Source organism: Schistocerca piceifrons, chromosome 3, assembly GCF_021461385.2.
Source record: "Schistocerca piceifrons isolate TAMUIC-IGC-003096 chromosome 3, iqSchPice1.1, whole genome shotgun sequence".
Lineage (NCBI taxonomy): Eukaryota > Metazoa > Arthropoda > Insecta > Orthoptera > Acrididae > Schistocerca > Schistocerca piceifrons.
Genome location: NC_060140.1, coordinates 601,612,282 through 601,632,017, shown reverse-complemented (window position 1 = coordinate 601,632,017; position 19,736 = coordinate 601,612,282). Strand labels below are relative to the sequence as shown.

Genomic DNA, 19,736 nt, shown 5'->3' with positions numbered 1-19,736 from the left:
ATTGACAAATGAATCAGCCAGGAAATCAGAGAGGCAACTGCCAATTGTGAAGCTGTCTCCTTGTTTGTAAAAGAAACTGTTAAAAGAAAAGTGATTATGGGAAATTAATATTTCCAGAAGGCCAGTGATCTCGTAAACTTTCTCTATTAAGGACTCTTTTTGCAATCAAGAATTTACACTTCCGTACAGGTTTTTTATATCTGGGGAGAGTAGAGAACAATTTTTGGGTTGGGCAGACAAGTGTCTTGTAGGCAGGTAATTAACTGTTTCCCATTACAAATCTAATAAATGAACAAGTGTTTTGAAAACAGCCAACAGTTTTTGATAATATGATTTGTATCTTTAAATGATGGTTGCCACTTATATTACTTTTTGATCATTTTTATTTAAGCCTGAGCCATCAATTATGTTTCAATGCACTATCTTGTGAGCCTTTCCTCACTATGTCTCCACTGGGCCTTGACACTTGTTTGGCAGTCTAGTTGTCAGCATGACAGCGCATGCTCACTGTATTGTAAACAGACAATATTTGCGTTCATGGGATGGTTTCTTCATGGGTAAGTTATCATCATTACAGTTAGTTTTCCAATTTAGCATTGCTTCTCACTTCGTTGCTTCATATTTTTATTAAAAATTTTTGCTGTTTCTTCATTCTTACTAATGCCCAGTCATTTGCCAAAGGTGGATTAGCTGAGTCATTATAGGGGTTTATTTTGCACTCTTGAGTTTTTTCTGTACACTGACTATGCCTATTTGCCTAAGTTAGGTACCCTTTGCACAATTTAGTAGCTTCCTTTTTCTTACTGCCATTACCTTTTTTCATGTTGTTTCTAGCTGATGTAATGAAGCATCAACAGTGGACACCTGGTTGTTCCTACCAGTTCTATGGGACTATTAATTACGTTCAACATCTTGTTATGATTAGCAAGAATGTTTATCAGTAAGACAGTTATGGTGCAATATTTTATGAGTTGAAATTAATATGTCACCACCCCGGAAACACAAATGTGACCTTGTGCCCACAGTCCAATTGGGGTTATGTCTTCATCTTTTTATTTTTAAGTCATTCATTTATTGTTGCCTTTAATAGCAATACAGTTTGTAATTTCTCCAAATGGTCTCATGATGCCTACAACGGGCGGAACATGATGCCTGTAAAGATTAAATGAACTTATTTTGTGCAAAACCAAGACTGTTTTTTCTGTTCTAAAGATCTATTATGCTCATGGCAATAGTGCCACTGTGACAATCATCGAGTGGACTGATTTTAATTTCCATTACCCGTAATGGTGTAATAACAAATGTTGAAGATAAAGGGAAATTACTACATACAGTCTAGTTCATCTCTTATACAGTCTAGTTTATCTCTTGGACAGCCTGACTGAGAAGTATCTTACAATATACATCATCAATGAATGTTCTGACTGTTTACTGCTGCAAGCATGTTGACTTACCGAGCTTGAACCAGCCCTATTGCCATTTCTGTAGCAGCTGATTTTATAGATCGAGCCAAATTTGTGAGATACTGCTGAAACTCTGCAACACAACACTGCAATTCTGCCACAATTTGAGGTGAGTGTGTATACCATACAGACGCCATACGGATCTTTATTTCTGGCCATTTCAAACCTATATGAACATCAAAACATTTTACATTTAATGGTGTAGACAGCTAATTATGTTATGTGCCACATATACTGTTACTGTACTTCTGTATTTCACACATATATGAAGATTTCTCATGTATCAAAAAAAAAAAAAACCAATTCTTGAAAATACAATGTTTCAAAAAGTTTGAAATTAGCATCATTTAGATATAGTAGGTGAGTTTCAGAAGATCACATACAGACAGTTAAACATTCTTACGGATACATACAGGACTGTAAAAAATATACTGCTAATTGGTGCCCTGATTTTCAAGTCGAGCTCTAATGCTTAAGGTGCTTCCAAACACTCAATGTGAAGTAAAATTCCAAAACATCCAATAAATGACCAATTACATTTAGAGAAGATCATCACTGGCATACTGCTGTCAAGAAACCATCCTCAAGTATCTCATAATATGAACAGGTACATCACCACAATGATACAATTAGTCCTCAATGTTCATGAAAGCAGTTAAGAGCATGACTGAAATTTCAGTCTTTGAAACTTTCATACAAAGTAACAAAAGAGCAGAATCCTCCCCACAAATATGATCACAATGCAATGGTTCCATAAGTACACTTCACATGCTGGAACATGTTATTAATCAGATATTCTTTTAATCAAAATACTATCAAAACACCACATCATTTACTATTAACAGTGGAGGAACATTGTGCACGACAGTGAATCAGTGGTCACTAATATAATATAGAGGGGATGATTAGCATTGGTGAACATAACAATAGAAAGCAGCTTTCTGAACATCACATCCTTCGGCCTCGCAACACCTGGGTTTTCTCATCTTCCCCAACCAATCCCCCTTCTCTTTCCTCCCTGTGGATGGAACTAATAGTTTTGAAAGCCAAAAATAGTTTTTTCACTTTTAAATATGACTAACAGCAGCACTGGAGTTTCACTTCCAGAAGGTACAAACTGGCCAGCCATTTTATCTCTTTGTAATATTCATAGTTTTCTCAAAAGTATTTTCTTTTCATTCAACGGAACATCACATTAGACAAAAACAAGGCTTGGAGTGGCCCTCAGTACATCATACAAATAAAACAAACAACAGAATAGGTCCTAGAAAAAGAACCTACGGGAACATATTGTATTATTGTTTTCCACTTTGAAAAATAATTTACTGCATTTGAAATGATAATCACTCTATGTCTTCCTTTAGACAATTACTCTTTGCAGAGGTGTCTAGAATTTTTTTTATTTTTAAATCTTTAGTGAAGTAACTTTGGTCATTATTTCCTTTCAGTTAACTGGTTTCAATTAATTTTGTCATTGCAGTACTTTGCAGAGTCATTTAAATCTTGGTACTGACTGCTTCATTTGCTCTCATTTTTTCCACCTACCCATTCTTTTTTCATTGGAGTCTTTGTGGGTGTGATTATAATTATTTTTATACATTAACATCAATTTGATTTCTTCCATTTTACTATCTTATATTTTCATCCAAGGTAACAAATTCATTTCTATTCCTGATTTTGTTTGAATTTTGTTTTATTTACAATTCCTTCTTATGTTTAAATCTTCATCTGCATTATTTTGGCCATAGTATAACAAGAATTTACATTTCAAATGTTTTTATGATAATTACCATCCAAAAAACATACATTTTGTAATGAAAATACATTTTTGACATCATTGCAGAGCCAATTAATACATTATTTTGTCTCTTATTCATTAACCAACAGCACAGGAGTTTCAGACATTAAATATTATGACGGACAAAAAAATAATTAAAATCACATGAACAAAGACTCTATATTTGAAAAAAAAAATGCACTCAGGCACAAGAAAACATGCAGGTTTACCCCGGACAATAGTATAAAAACACCCAGGACTTAGGACTTGCCTGGACACCCTCAAAACTAGGACAAATCAGGGGAAACCTGGACGTATGGTAGCCTTAAGTATGCAATACATAGGAACTGAGTATACAGGAACAGTTAACACACAATCAGGCAAGTGATCAAGTGTGCTTTACAGTTCCTTTCATTCCTTGAGCCCGAATCACAAAGCCATGCCTTGCTATTTACATTTTCAGACTGTACCAGTATTGCAAGATAAGGGTTTTTTTCAATTCCATGCCATTTTCTATACATCAGTTGCAGTACATCGTACTTTTCACTTTTGTTATATAGAAATGCATAATTTTTAATTCTGCAGTGCTGTTTTGCAGTCAAAGCTACATACAATGCCTTCAAGACGAACTAGCAATAGTTTGTACCATTTCAATTAAAAAGAAAGTAATACCACAAAACGCATCTTCATGCAGTTGGAGGTTCATTTGGAAATTTAGGGAGACACTTAAGAAACATCTGACTCAACAACCTACTCTGATTCATCTTCCGTATTGGCTGGTGAACCATGCTTCAGACCTCAGCACTATACATCACACTCAAGTTTCCTAAGCCCTCAGTGCACTAAACTTCATCAAAGATTTGGGTGAAATTCGATTGAGAAGCAGTGGTTTTAATGCCACAACAAAACCAAAAAGTCATTAGTATTGTAAAAACAGATAAATACTTAGCTGAACTAATTTTACACAGGCTGTCTGACCTGTTACTTTGGTGGGAACGAGAAAAGTAATGTATCCTCACTTGCAAAAATTGTCCATGCCAGCTAGCTCAGTTCTTGCAGACACATTTTTCAAAAGCTGGTCAAGTAATGACTGAGAAAAGAAATAGGTTGCTAACAAACAATATGTCTAAAATAATTTGTACGATATAATGGCTTGTAAATATTTCACTACGAGAAAGTAATGTAAATGTAACATTATTTTGAATAAATATTTGTTTGCACTTCGAGCATAGATTTTTTTTTTTATTTTTTTTAAACAAAAGTGTTGGCATGTTGATAGACACACACACACACACACACACACACACACACACACACACACAAAATTCAAGCTTTCGCAACCAACAGTTGCTTCATCAGGAAAGAGGGAAGGAGAGGGAAAGACGAAAGGATGTGGGTTTTAAGGGAGAAGGTAAGGAGTCATTCCAATCCCGGGAGCGGCAAGACTTACCTTAGGGGGAAAAAAGGACAGGTATACACTCGCGCTCGCACACGCACACACACACACACACACACACACACACACACACATATCCATCCGCACATATACAGACACAAGCAGACATTTGTGAAGGCCAAAGCAACCGTTGGTTGCGAAAGCTTGAATTTTGTGTGTGTGTTTGTGTTTGTTTGTCTGTCTATCAACATGCCAACGCTTTCTTTTGGTAAGTTACATCATCTTTGTTTTTAAATATTTCTTTCCCATCATAAGAAAAAAATTTTGTGAAATAAGAATAAGTAATTCCTTTTTCCAGACTATCAGGTATCAAAAAGGGCTGGAAGCAGATAAAAGATCTTGGTAACAATTGGAATAATTTGATCTATAGTGATTCCTACAGTCCAGAGAACAAAAAGACGGTCAGAAAGTGAGCTTTTGGCCAATAAGGCTTTTGTCGGAAATAGACAAAACGCACACACACATGCAACTCACACACACATGACTACAGTCTCTGGGGCTGCTGAGACCAGACTGACACTGTGATCCTGTGTGTGTGTGTGTGTGTGTGTGTGTGTGTGTGTGTGTGATCTGGCAGTCTTTTCGTTGTGTCTATCTGTGACTCAGTATCTCTGCTATATGGTGAGCCGCAACTACTCTTTCCATGATACTGTAACATTCTATCTTGGATTTTCCATCGTTTGCAGTTGGAAAAAAAGGCCATTAAATTTTTGTAGGCAGTAAAATTTTGCTTTCTAATTGATTAGCATCAGGTTTTTTTCTAAGTGGTCTTATCTACATCTACATCTACGTGGCTACTCCGCTACTCACAATAAAGTGCCTGGCGGAGGGTTCAAGCTGTCTCTCTACCGTTCCACTCTCTAACAGCACGTGAGAAAAACGTGCACTTACATTTTTCTGCACGAGCCCTGATTTCTCTTATTTTATCATGATGATCATTTCTCCCTATGTAGGTGGGTGCCAACAGAATGTTTTCACAATCGGAGGAGAAAACTGGCGATTGAAATTTCATGAGAAGATCCCATCGCAATGAAAAACGCCTTTGTTTTAATGACTGCCACTCCAATTGAAGTAGGATGTCTGTGACCTTAACTCCCCTATTTCGTGATAATACAAAACAAGCTGCCCTTCTTTGTACTTATTTATTGGTACTTTAAGGTGAAAAAAAGACCTATACAGTTCACTTGAACTGTTTCTTCAAACTAGTTCAACAAGAAGAATTGTCTTCAAGGAATGGTTCTGTAAAAAGTATTACTTAGCCCATCTCTAATTCCTTGGTTTTAGTAATTGATCAATTTAATAAAATGCAATGGAGATTTGTCTCAACTAAAAGAATACAGAAATGGAATCCATGAGTAATTCTGCAGCTCTTATTGATATCAAATGAAAATATATTTAATTTCTGAGTAACATGTTCAACAATTTTTAAGTTCACTATTCATCAATAAGCTTCATGGTACCAGAAGTATGCAATGCTTTGATAGAAGGACCAGAAGATTTCATTAAGGGATGTTTGAAATAACAATACAATTATTATTATTTTTATTTTATTTTTGTTACCAGCAGACAACTGTTTACACTATCAGTTCCCACTTCAGATATGTCTCGAGACAGTATGAAACTAATGGCATCAAATGCCAACTGCTTCCACGTCTCCTATGCAACTTCTTTGTCTCGCATTTGGCACAGGTTCGAAGACTTCACAATCTTTTGTATGCCTCATCAAGTGTGAGTCCCAGCTGATCCAACTGATTTTTTTCAGACTGTGATCTTTTTATACATTAACCTGGCATGAATGAGGTGAGAAATTGTTACACAAGCTATGAGGTGGCTATGAGATACCCAAAACCCTGATGACTGATTTTTGATACTACAATCGTGTATTAAGTATTTTTTACTTGGGATATTAATAATGGTGTCTATTAAACAAGATGAGTAAGTAAAATACTATGTTTAAGATATAAAACCTTTTTTGGGAGAAATAATGAGGTGCCTATATTTCCTCAGAAAAGTACAAGTTTCAGAAGTTTAACATATTTTTTTTTTTTGTACAAAATTCGAACAAAATCACAGATGAGGTGCTACAGTTGTTGCTATTGGTCAATGCACACCATGAACAGAGCACCAGACACAGTGTAGACGGCAGAGGGAACGCCTAGCACAACATAGGCATAAATACCGGACTCGTTCCACACTGCAATCAGTATCAGACAGCACCTGAAGAAGACTGCGAGTCACGCAGTTTAAATATTGTGCAGAAAAGACGTGAATAACTGGCAGAAACCTGATTGATCAACATGACAACACCTCGCTGGGAAAGCTTGAAGAATTACATTAGAAGTCCCTATGGTGAGCAAACGTATTTAAATATTAGAAAGCTAGACAAGCTTCGACAAAGGAAGAGCAGACTGCTCAGTTCTCTCTGTTTCCTGCTGTGATGCCGAGAAGATGACGTGGTTCCAGTATTTGCAGAATCAAACATCACATAAATTCGAGAGCAGCCAACAGAATTGAACATTGAGCGAGCTTAGCATTGGTCAGGGAGAGAGTACGTAACATGTGCCACCGAACTGATGTGATGTCCAGAGAGTTGCTGGCTCTACACATTTTTATAGCAAATTCTCTAACCCGACAAGACTGGGACCGAGTTGATGGCACCTTCTGGACCCTAGCTGAGTGCACAAGAAAGAAATCGGCGTGTTGACAAATAGTCAAGTTTGAACGTCTTAACAAAAAGCACAGCTGAACGAGGACGCTCGCACTGTCGTCAACCTGAGTGAGAAAGAACTGGACGCGACCACCTTGAAAGTATTGAGCAAGGGTCTCAATTTTGCAATTACCCCCAGAAATATTCCTGTTGCGGCCTTCATCAGTGTGGTAGAGCAGGTGGCCTTGGAACCCAGCACTCTATCTTCTGAAGACGCAATGTACACAACATCCAGACCCCAAGGGACACAAGTATAAGGATAGAATTAGAGATGACAGCCGAGTACATGTAACTAAGGATGTACATGAAATGGCACCTCAGACAACATACAAAGTATCTGAGGATGATCTTCCAAGTCTTGAGCAATGATTTGAACACAATTGGCCTGAAAATGATGCTGCAGCCAATCCTGGGTCGGGGACAAGAATTCGGATGGAACGCCTAACACGACACAGCATGGTAACGGAACGTCCTAATTCACAGAAGGGCTCAAATGACGCCATTCAGAACTTAATCCAGCTATACTGACAACGGATAATAACCAAAAAGTACGTGCACAGCATTTGAAACAGCCGTGGCTAGAAGAAAATGCTACAGCCGTTGCTATTGGTCGGCGCACACCACGAACAAAGCGCCAGATGCGACTAGGGAAGCTTGAAGAATTACAAATTACAGATTCTTTGATTAATTAACATAATGATATTATCTTCTAATTATAAAACAGAAAAAGAAAATAAAAGGTCTTACGAGATCAATTAGCTCAGCACCAAAATTACACCTACCAATCAGCACATTCTTCGCACGTAAAAATCGCTTCCTCCGTACATATTGACTACTCACACTTCGAACAACAATGTTTTGTTTTTCTGGTCTCACCACACCTGACATATCTACCAGTCAGTTTTTTTTGGAACTGGTGATGAAGTTTCTCCCAGTTGATCAGCAATCCTTTTTCGAATTTCTCTTGGAAGACCTACATTTTCTTGCCTAATGCAAAGACTGTCATTTATCAGATTCAACTCTAAATTACAAATGAAATCTCAGCACTTCATGCGTGTTTTGTCACCTTTGTTATTTTCTCTGTAGACTGTGATGGCATTTATGGCAGCCATATTGAGTATACCATAAAAAATTGTCAGGCCAACGTTAGCTGTTGCAGGCAACATCATAAGTGGCACTCAGTTCATTTGTGACATCGACACCAGCTTAAGTTGCATTGTAATAAGTGATCATTTCTGGTTTTCTTTTATCACCTGTTGATTGGCCTATGTTCTTATCATGGTGTAATGCTGACATAATCAGCTCAACTTTTTTTTAAGGTATGTAGGACACCAATATAACATCATTCTGGAATCCAAATCGAGAACTACATACTTCAATTCCTTTTTTGAAAATCTCACGTACACTTGTCTTGTTTTTATGGGCTGTACCAGCAGAAGTCAATGAATGTTCTTTCAAGAGATGGATGATAAGGGGGTAACTAGTAAGCCAATTATTGAACATCAAATTCAAATTCAAAAATGGTTTACAATATCATATACTTTATTACTAAGCTGGTAAGGCCCTGGTAGTCGTTTTCCTGAGTATACTTCCAGTTTGAGGATATAGAATGTCTTTACATTTACAAGAGCATATATTTTTATGCCGTATTTGGCTGGTTGGTCTGTCATGTATACACGGAAAGGACATCTCCCTCAGAAAGACAACAGCATCTCATCAATATTAAGGTTCTCAAACAGCATACAGTGTTGTTTAATATTTTCTGCAAAATTATCAAAAATATCTATTATAGCAGCCAGACTGTCAGTCTTTTTCCTTTCATCCCAAGTGTTCTTATCATAGAATCTCAAATAATTTTTGAGAAAGCAAAACCTCAGCAGTGATTTTGTAGTCTGAAAGATTGCAACTCCAGTGCCACCTGTATGCCACAAATAGTTCAAGTTTTGTCTATTTGAGCAGTTTAGGCCCGCTATATACAAAAGTCCCATAAATGCCTTCAAATCCTCCAAAGTTGCATTGTTCATGTGGTACTGCTCTTTATTTTCTGGATTTTCCCCTGATATTCCTTATTTGATTGTTTGTATGTCTAAGTATAGTATTCAACATACTATGAATATAATAGAGGGAAACATTCCACGTGGGAAAAATATATCTAAAAAGAAAGATGATGAAACTTACCAAACAAAAGCGCTGGCAGGTCGATAGACACACAAACAAACACAAACATACACACAAAATTCTAGCTTTCGCAACCAATGGTTGCCTCGTCAGGAAAGAGGGAAGGAGAAGGAAAGACAAAAGGATATGGGTTTTAAGGGAGAGGGTAAGGACATTTTACAAATGTCTGCTTGTGTCTGTGTATGTGTGGATGGATATGTGTGTGTGTGCGCGAGTGTATACCTGTCCTTTTTTCCCCCTAAGGTAAGTCTTTCCGCTCCCGGGATTGGAATGACTCCTTACCCTCTCCCTTAAAACCCATATCCTTTTGTCTTTCCTTCTCCTTCCCTCTTTCCTGACGAGGCAACCATTGGTTGCGAAAGCTAGAATTTTGTGTGTATGTTTGTGTTTGTTTGTGTGTCTATCGACCTGCCAGCGCTTTTGTTTGGTAAGTTTCATCATCTTTCTTTTTAGATGTATTCAACATACTGTTTGTTATAAAAAAGAGTCCAACATTCAGTCTCCATTTTGACACATTTTGCAGCACCTTTTACACCTGCATAATTGGTAATAATATTCTCTAAACGAATATAGGACAATACTTCATCCATTTTGTACCATCTTTGGAAGTATAAAAAATCCCACATACCTCAGGTGCCTGACTGAGCCAATAACACAGATTTTGGCTCTTCCAACTCATACAAAATACCCTCTAGCTCCGAATCACTTTTTTCACTTCTTTGTAAAACTCTGTCAATCTCTTCTTCACTCTCAGAGTCACAGGAACTAGCATTTGAACAGTTTTCTGAAACTACTCCTAGTAGTTCTTGTAGCCCATGTTTATTTTCTTCATAAGACTTCTTGAGAAATATAAAATCTAAAAATAAGTCAAAGAATACTGTAAATAACTATATATCTCACAAACTTGCTGATAGCTTAAAAATGTAACACTGACTACGAGATCGGGTGTGACGTACACAAGCCACCTTTGCACACATGTATCTCCCTCCGATGCTGGTGCAACAATAAATTCAACACTGCATCTTTCCTATCCCTCCCTAACCTCCAGCTACTGTGACAGCAAGATTTGTGTGGCAACAATGACTTTCAATAATCAGCACTTCAAAACACCTCAGGTATAACATACCCAACCTCACTCACGCCGGGTTAATTTTGACATCCCATAGCTCAGCACATAGATGAATTGCATTTATAAAACTCATAGTTCTCTCATTTTTCCACTTCTACATTGCTGTACACAACATACAACTACAAAATACATGGCTATATGTACACATGCACAGGAAACAAAGGTTAGAGCAAGAGGGAAACATTTACAGACAGAGACGGAGGTAGATAGTGCTCTGCAATACGAAATATTCTCCACCTTCAGTGGATAACACCAGCAATCCTTTGGCAATTACCTGCAACAGCTACCAACAGCAGTACTGTCCAGCTATACGGCAAAATTGCAGCAATGTTTATGGCAACGATCGTGCAGCCAAAAATTACCATAAAATATGGCCCTCTCAATGCACCTCACGATATTAGGCACTCTCACCATCACTGAATCAATTATTTCATTAAGATACTTCTTAGACAGGTGCACTTCAATACACGATGAACTTCCCACCCAGAACCACTGATTATTTGTTAAATCTTTCTTGATCGCTCATGGAAAGGTGTACACGGAATAGAGTAAGCAAGTTCTGGCCAGCACACAGGCAGCCACTGGGACAGGAGCAGTACTGGCACAATGTTTACACCACATTTTTTTTTTTTTAATAACCAAGCTTTAATGACAGTAGAAGTGACACATGCTTCATTATGAACGGCATAACCCCCCTCCAATGAGTTACAGGTAGCAACTGCAACAGTAGACACATTTCAGAACATATGAAAAGGTAGGGCAATATACATTCACTATGTAATGATTTTTAGAATGCTAGACAAAGTAGTTTTTTTATGGTCTACATGGTTAGTGGGCAGGCCACATAACACCAGCATCCCAAGTTTTCCAACTTCAGTCACATCAGTACAAACAAGTCCAGCAATCAAGGGAACCAACTAGATATACAGCTGTGGTAAAGTTGTAACACACAATCAACAGCAATTATTTCAAACCAAAATATATATGAACAAACCTTCTGTTAGTGATGTGTGACGATTCAGAGGTCTGCACACACTAAAACTCAGTGCATCAGTAACCTGGTTGTGGTGTTGCCCAAAGCTATAGAGGTCAGCAGCCAATCCTGCTAAAGAATCACGCTCTCCAAGTGGGTCTTTTCCAAGTGATAAGATGCGTGGGTGAAGATGACCTTCTGGTGTCAAATCCAACAACTGCAGTCCACCAAGAGATCCATGAATAACAACATCATTCCCTGTAAAATGAACAAATAAACACTGTGCTAAGAGACAAATGAAAGTAGTTTAATAACACATCCATCACAGTGTCAAACAAAGGTGGAAGAATCTCCAACATATCAGCTAGAAAAAGACAATTGTGAACAAAAGATGACAAACTTTGGCTTTTGAAGTAGTTCTTCCATGTAGCAAAATAAAGGAAAGAGTTCAAGGAAGCAAGACTACTCTGATGTAAAGTTCCTTAGGACTATGGATTAAGACAAATAGAGAAAGACTGACAGAGTGGGAAGTCAATACATGAGAGCTGACAACTTGAAAAGTTGAAAGTGCAGGGAGTGTAAGGTGAACTAGAAGTGGAGCACATGTAACAAAAGTTGACAGCAGAAAAGAAAATGGAAAGAATATAGTAACTACAAAAAGATGTGACACAAGGGTCATTATTTTTGAGATGGAATATTTGGGCAGTTCGTCCCTAGGTATCAAAATCAAATACACAGCTCTTACTATACAAAAACCATACACCTGCACAGTCTACCTTCAGATAGTACACAAAACTATCAGTTTCTGGATTTTACATACTTCTGCTTTTACTGAGCAATGTGTGTGATCCACTGCTCAAAAATTTCATTCATACATGAAATACTAGATTTTATGAGTTGCCAGAAATACAAAGATCATCTCAATGCAAAGAATAACAGAAATCAGATACTGAGCATAAAGAGCAATAAAAAGGCAAATTAAACAATGAAAAATCAGGGACTGAATAAAACAATATGAAATTAATAGATTGCTACTCACCACATAAAGGAGGTGTGAGTGGTAAAGAAGAACATTTAAAAGTGGCCACTATCAAACAAAGTTCTTCGTGACATGGACACACACACACACACACACACACACACACACACACACACACACACACACACACACACACGACGACCACTGCTGTCCTCAGCTGCTAAGCTCTGACCTTATACTATCAGCAGTCTTTTTGCAATGTGCCTGCCTGCCACTCAAACCGCCTCTACATAATAAGCAGCAAGCTAGTCATTTCATGTTGTAAAAAATGCAAATTAATTTACTCAAAGCATTTATTTGCAAATCGAGATTTAAAACCTGTATTCCCAATACACACACTTAAAAACCTTAAAGGCCATTTTAATAATTCTTTACTGTCATTTCAATTACATTATTGGACAAAAAATGAAATAAATATTAGTACTTACCGACTGTAGCCAGTATTTTTGCCTGTGACATTGTAGCAGTGGCAATTTTACGACCTACAATAGTTCCATCCCTTACAACAGCACGTAAGAGCAGCACATTCAACCTATGGAAGTCAAAGGTCACCTCTGTTCGTGTTGGTTCCCAGTTTGGTCCTTCACTTTCCTCTATGGGTTCAGGAGAAGGAGCTGGAATTCCAGTTCGAGTTCTTCCACTCCCTCCATTAAATTGCGGAAAGATAGTTTGCATGAAGCCCAGAAGTTCAACTATCGTCTCTTGGTTAGCTGCAAGACAAAATTTTATACTGACAATAAATAGTAGAGGGATGCATTATTATTACTATTATTATGCAGCATATTTAAAAGCATAAACACTGTGATCTTCATTCCGTGTATAAAATATTGCCTGCAGAAAACTTCAGAATACATTCCGGAAACAATCCCTTAGGATATGGCTATGCCACATCTCCACAATATCCCTTCTTCCACGAAAGCTTGTCAGGCTAGGTATGCAGGAGCACTTCTGCGAAATTTGGAAGATAGGAGATGACATACTAGTGGACTGTGCGTGTGGGACGTGAGTCATACTTCGACAGCTTTGTTGGTACAGCACTTGCCTGGGAAAAGTAAAGATCCAAGGTTCAAGTCCTGGTCCAGAGTTTCAATCAGCCAAGTAGTTCAGAATGTTGTTGCCTACATGGTAGTTATTGAATTTCTACATAATCCTACTTGAAATAAAGAACAGAAAATTAAACTGTTTCACACAAGTGCAGTCTGTTCATTTTTTCTTAATATCACATGTCAGACACACAATTCAACCAAAACTACCTGTCAAATGAAAGTACACTCTTAAATGTAAATAAATAAAACTATAGTCTTTAGCAAAGTAAACTTTTCTATGAATAGTTTGAACCATTCCTCTCCAACCTGAAAACAAGCTTCCATTCTCCTCAAGAAAGATGCATATGCACATGCTAGATTACCTCCAAACCTTCACAGATTAATGAAGATGTATGTTATACCTTTTGTTGCAGTTTAGTAGCATCTGCTATTTGTCTCAAACTACACTTCTCAAGTGGCCTTGCAAAAAGTAATCCAACAAATTTAGATCTGGAGACTGTGAAGGCTATAATGTTTCTTCCTCTTGGACTTCTTTCCATGAGCATGTTCAATCACTTTCAAAAATTGCTGCTAATTTGTAGATCAGTATATAATTGTGATCTAAATTTTGATCTATTTTTATTGCTGGTATGTAAAGAATGCAGACTTTTTTTTAAATTAATATGAATATTTTTTTCATAAAATCTATAGATTGCTCAATAGGCGGCCGAAGTGGCCGTGCGGTTCTAGGCGCTTCAGTCTGGAACTGCGCAACCGCTCCAGTCGCAGGTTCGAATCCTGCCTCGAGCATGGATGTGTGTGATGTCCTTAGGTTAGTTAGGTTTAAGTAGTTCTAAGTTCTAGGGGACTGATGACCTCAGAAGTTAAGTCCCATAGTGCTCAGAGTCATTTTTTTTCATTGCTCAATGGAGCTAGCTGCACTTTTTCCAGCACCTCTCAAGGAGACCAAGAACAATTAACAAACCCTACATGGTAACAGCAAAGTTATACACAGTGTTTCAGCAAAGCAGTTACATACTTTCAAGAGAGATACAGTGTACCTAGATGATGGCAAATCACACTGCAATGCATGGTCAGAAACACTTTCCTGGTGTGGTTGTGATGATGCAAAACACAAAAAAGGAATGACACGAACCGGGTGAAAAAACATGTTTATTACGGTTAGTACAGCAAACTTGCTGGCTAGCTTTGGCTGGTGTATGGGATAGATGGTGCTATGTACCGCAATGTCAGATGATGCAGCATGTGCATGGTCCTTGTAGTCATGCTCACTTAAAAGTTCATTTCACCTGCTGATAGAAGGGAAGTAGTATGGCACACTAAACGAATGCCAAGCTCATCAACATGCATCTGGAATATGGGACCACTAATTCCTGTGGATGAGATACACAAGAGCTGTAGTCCAAACATTACCCCAAATGGAAACTTCCCCTGCCACACCTTCTTTGCACACTTGCACAGGAGATGGTCTGCAAAGAGATCCTCCAGCAAGGAGAGAGAACAATGTGAGCGAATAGTAACATGGTAGCCAATGAGGAGATACGACAGTCATGTCAGGATTTTCCACAGCAGCATCTAGTGGGTCCTCCATGATAGCCCCATGCACCAGTATTGCACCCAGTGCATGCAGTTACTGGAGAAAGATGGTCTTACTCCACAAGTGGCATCTGTACAGTGGTATTTGCAGTTCTGTACAACAGTTCCACATTTCCCTGCCACCAAGTGTTGTCTGAATTGTTTTCTTTGGCCACCCACAAAAAAGAAAGAAAAAAAACAAAAAAAGCCTGTGTGATTTCAACACTGGATGTCGTGGTTCTGATCTCCCATCACAGAAGAGGCATTAAAAGAAGGGGTGAAATGTGGGGTGGGGGTAAGAGGGGTTTCACATCCTTCCATCATATGACATGTCCACAGTGGCATTACGCAGAAATGTGATGAAATTTGCTGCCGATTTGACATCATTAACAGTGGTGCATTTACATATAGGCCCACTAGGCACATGCCTTGGGGTGGCATCTTAAAGGGGGTGGCCTTTTTTGCTTTGTACTCATTTTAACCTTTTACATTTTAAAACAACTACACTTACAAACAACAGAAATTTTTAATATTGTTAAATAACTTGGTAGTTTAAATAAGCCTTAAGAACAAAATTCGACAATACAAGCTTGGAAATATACATAGTTTACTTGGTGACTGAATGGAAATATAACACTGGGCTTCTATCTGGTATCATCTTCATGATTGTTCAAAATATTTTGAAGTAAGCTGTCAGGATGGCAATCTACAATACAATGTTTGAAACGTTATTATTCCGAGAATGTTGTCGGCTTCTACTTAACCCTACCATATTTTACCTATGATAATACGGGGACCCCTGAAAAGCTGTGATAAACTAACCAGCAGTTTCTTAAATACTGTAACATGTGTGGGCCTCAGTATGTAAAACCCTACTCAATAAAATGTCTTGTAGAAATTACAGGGAAGTATCAAGTCAACCCTCCATTACTGTAATTAATATGAAAGCTCTGTGTTCTTCAATATCTGAGCTTTGACTTAATGACACTCATTTAACAAAACATGTTGATACTGGGAATGTTTTACATTTTTAAACACACGTTTATATGAAAAGAACAGGCAGAATATCTAATAATGTGTGAAATACACTTCCAACAGTTTAAATTTTTTTAATTTATTTATTTAGTTACTTTTTTTGGCAAAACAAGAAGAAGCAACAAACTTCCGTTTGTCTCATTTATTGTGCTGCAGCCTGCAAAAATCAAAGTTTCCACTTGGTGCAATCGAACAGTACGTGGCATTGCAAATTTTACATTAAACTTCTTAACCCAGCTTTTTTTCTTCAAGGAAAGGTTTTTTTTTTTATTTTATGTTGGAACAAAAGGTGCATTTGCATTTGTGTATCGACATAATAGCAGTGCTCACATAAATGACAACACACCACATCAACTGCCAACAAGAATACTTAAAAATTGTAAGTTATTCTGTCCCAGCGATACTATTGGGTCACAAACAAAACAAGTAGAGATACGCTCTTCAACTGATGAATATTTAAATATTTATGTATTCATCTGTTTGTCTCTATATGTGGTTGCGAGTGAACATATGATGAGTTCCACCGAAAATGTGTATTCCAATTGTACATTAAAAAGGGGTTACAGAAAATTATCGAGATAGCAAAGTTTACATTCATAATGACCATAGCCGTCTCATCTTTCCGTGATGCCTCGACAACCCTGCGTCAAGAGAATCGAAGCACACAAGAACAATTTGCATGAGCAGAAGAAGAGGGATGATCCAGAACCAGTATTGTCATACCAAGCTCTATGCACGATGGCGATAACAAGAAAAAGAAATACGTAAATTTAAATTCTGAATATATGTATTGAATATTGAGGATTTGGTGATATTAATGCCAGTTAAAGTTCGCTCAGGATGTGTGTACCTTGCAATTTCTTTCAATTATTCTTTCAAAACTTCCCTTTTAATTATTTGAGCAATTTTTGATCAGTTTCCACTATATATTATATCTTATTCCCCCCACTAATATTCAATGGCGACAGTTCAAAGGACAGCACCGAGTGGAATATGAACACACCTTTCAACTGTTGAGATAAAAGAATTTTGAGATAAATAATCCATTTTACCCTTAAAAGAAACTAATGAGGTCTTTGTTGCATCTATTACATGTCCATGAGATTTGGACTAATGAAAACTTTAAGGAGCAACTTAAATTCTGCCTACAAACAAGACGCGCCAGTAATGCGGATTTCAGTGGTTAAGGTAGGAAGCTGCTTTGCTGTATGCTTATATGGCCGCGCTTGGCACTGTCTCTCTCGCAGTAAATAATCTCTTTTCCTTCCAATTAATGTCCTTTACAGAAAGTGCATTTCTATAGGAAAGATGAAAATTTGCGTAAAGTCAAGATTGGAGTACAAAATAATTCATTCAAATTCTGTAAGACTGTAACAGAGAACAATCAGATTCATTAATGAATACGTATATAAATCTGTTTTATTTGAAAAGTACCGATACAAACAAAATGTCATGCTTAAAATCTTTTTTTCTTTTCATAATTTTGTTAAACATTGTTCACAATGGAGTCAAAGGAAATGGCTATTGTTGAAAACTCATTACAAAGTGCAATACGTCAAGATGTCGGAAATCCGAGCTTGGCAACAGTTGAAAATAACGCGCCTACTCATGAACTGTTCGATGGCTACCAAGACAACCAGGTTGGCATCCCACTATAAGAATTGATGACACTGGATGTAACTAATCATTATGACACTCGATGAGACAATTTCTCAGTTCTCACCGGGAAGCGTTTTTCCAAACAGTGAAAATGAAGCACGCGACAGTGAATCTTTCTCTGACTATTTGCTCACTATGCCATGAACGCAAGAGCAGGAAATGGTTCAAAAAAGCAATTTAAATACTAGTGACACCCACAATTTGGCACAACTCATGCAACTAACAACACAACAGCTTACAAAACAACAGGAATTTCGGGAAAATATACGACAAGAGTTTGCACAGCAAAATCAGGGCATTTAACCATTTCAAGAGTAGTATTAGTCAACAGTTCAGTGAGGTGAGCACAACTATACACACTGAATTATCTGACAAATTATCTGGTATGTTTACAGAGCTTGGTAAAGAACTAAAACAAGAAATAATTACCTGTGTGTCTCATAATATAAGTACACTAACAAAAAAAGTAACATCCATACATTATAAACAGGAACAATTTGCAGACGAGTTACAAAAACTTATTGAAGCATATTCTCAAATTTAGGAAACGGAATCCCAAGTGGATGCGTCAGTAAAAAAGTGACAGCTGCAGTCAGCAGGCTGCAAGACGTATGCAAAAACCTACCTACAGAAATACACAAGTTGGGTCTAAGAGTAGACCAGTTAAGTTTAGAGTCAGAATTTGCCAAAAAGCAGAGGGATAAGTTATGTGCAGATGTAAAGGAAATAACTGAAAAAGCTGAAGCCGAGATGCTAGATAAGGGTAGCACCCTTGCTGAAACGTGGTTTCAGAATGCAAAATTTATGTAGATACTGTAGAAGAAGTGCTAAAAGAGAGATAAAGTCAACTTCTAGCTAAAATAGACTCGGGTTTAAAGGAAGGTGAGGAAGGGTTACGAGACAGTGTTGCTAAAACTACTGACATTCCAAAACAACATGTGACAGAAAACAAACCTATGCTTTTAGAAAAATTAGATACCTTCACAGGTTACCCACAATATGGGGTTAACCTGTTGAACGAAAATAATGAAGGTTGCACAATGCAACAACACTTGCCGACAGTTGCACCTGTCGAGCAAGCACAGTTGCCATGCACTAAGCCACGAGCGAACATAAACATACCTGTCACTGACAGCGTGGTGTGTTTGTCAACATTACTTGCAGATGAGGGATTACTTAGGCATCGACAATTCCCAATATTTACTTCTGAAGGGAAAAGAAGACACCCTGTGTTCTTTATCAGAGCATTTCGAAATGTTTTACCTCGTACCTGGATGGAAGCCCAGAAAATTAGATTTGTTGTTGGTGGATACACACATGGTGACATTCTGCTATGGGCTATGGACATGACCACTATTATGAACAGTTTAAGAGAGCATTTCTGGATAAGTGTTGGTCTGAGGCCATACAAGAGAGGTTCAGGCATGAAGTATTCAACCCAGCTCTGTTCAATAGCATGTATGAAAGCTAAGGAGCTATTTGGAAAAATATTTGAATAAAACCAGATACTGTACAAACCTGGTATTTCAAGTAGACGTGCTGAAAACTTTAAAGAGCCATAAAAACTCATTACCATCCCGGAACACGATACCGAATACTTTCTATCTCTACTGGACTCAATAGAGTTAATAAATGAAGAGAGACCAGTACAACCAAAGCCTGTTAATATGCCAACAGCAACACAGAGATTTACGGACCA

At 37.6% G+C, this 19,736-nt stretch overlaps 1 protein-coding gene across 1 annotated transcript in view; it reads right to left on the bottom strand.

Annotated features, from left to right (window-relative positions):
* Nucleotides 1–19,736, bottom strand: part of LOC124787832 (vacuolar protein sorting-associated protein 13D) — a 557,316-nt gene that overhangs the window by 382,960 nt on the left and 154,620 nt on the right. The window contains exons 17-19 of the mRNA XM_047254770.1: nucleotides 13,151–13,432; nucleotides 11,705–11,941; nucleotides 1,455–1,629 (exon numbers count right to left, since the gene is read on the bottom strand). Of these exons, the coding sequence (XP_047110726.1) occupies nucleotides 1,455–1,629; nucleotides 11,705–11,941; nucleotides 13,151–13,432 (694 nt within the window). The remainder of the gene's footprint in view (nucleotides 1–1,454; nucleotides 1,630–11,704; nucleotides 11,942–13,150; nucleotides 13,433–19,736) is intronic.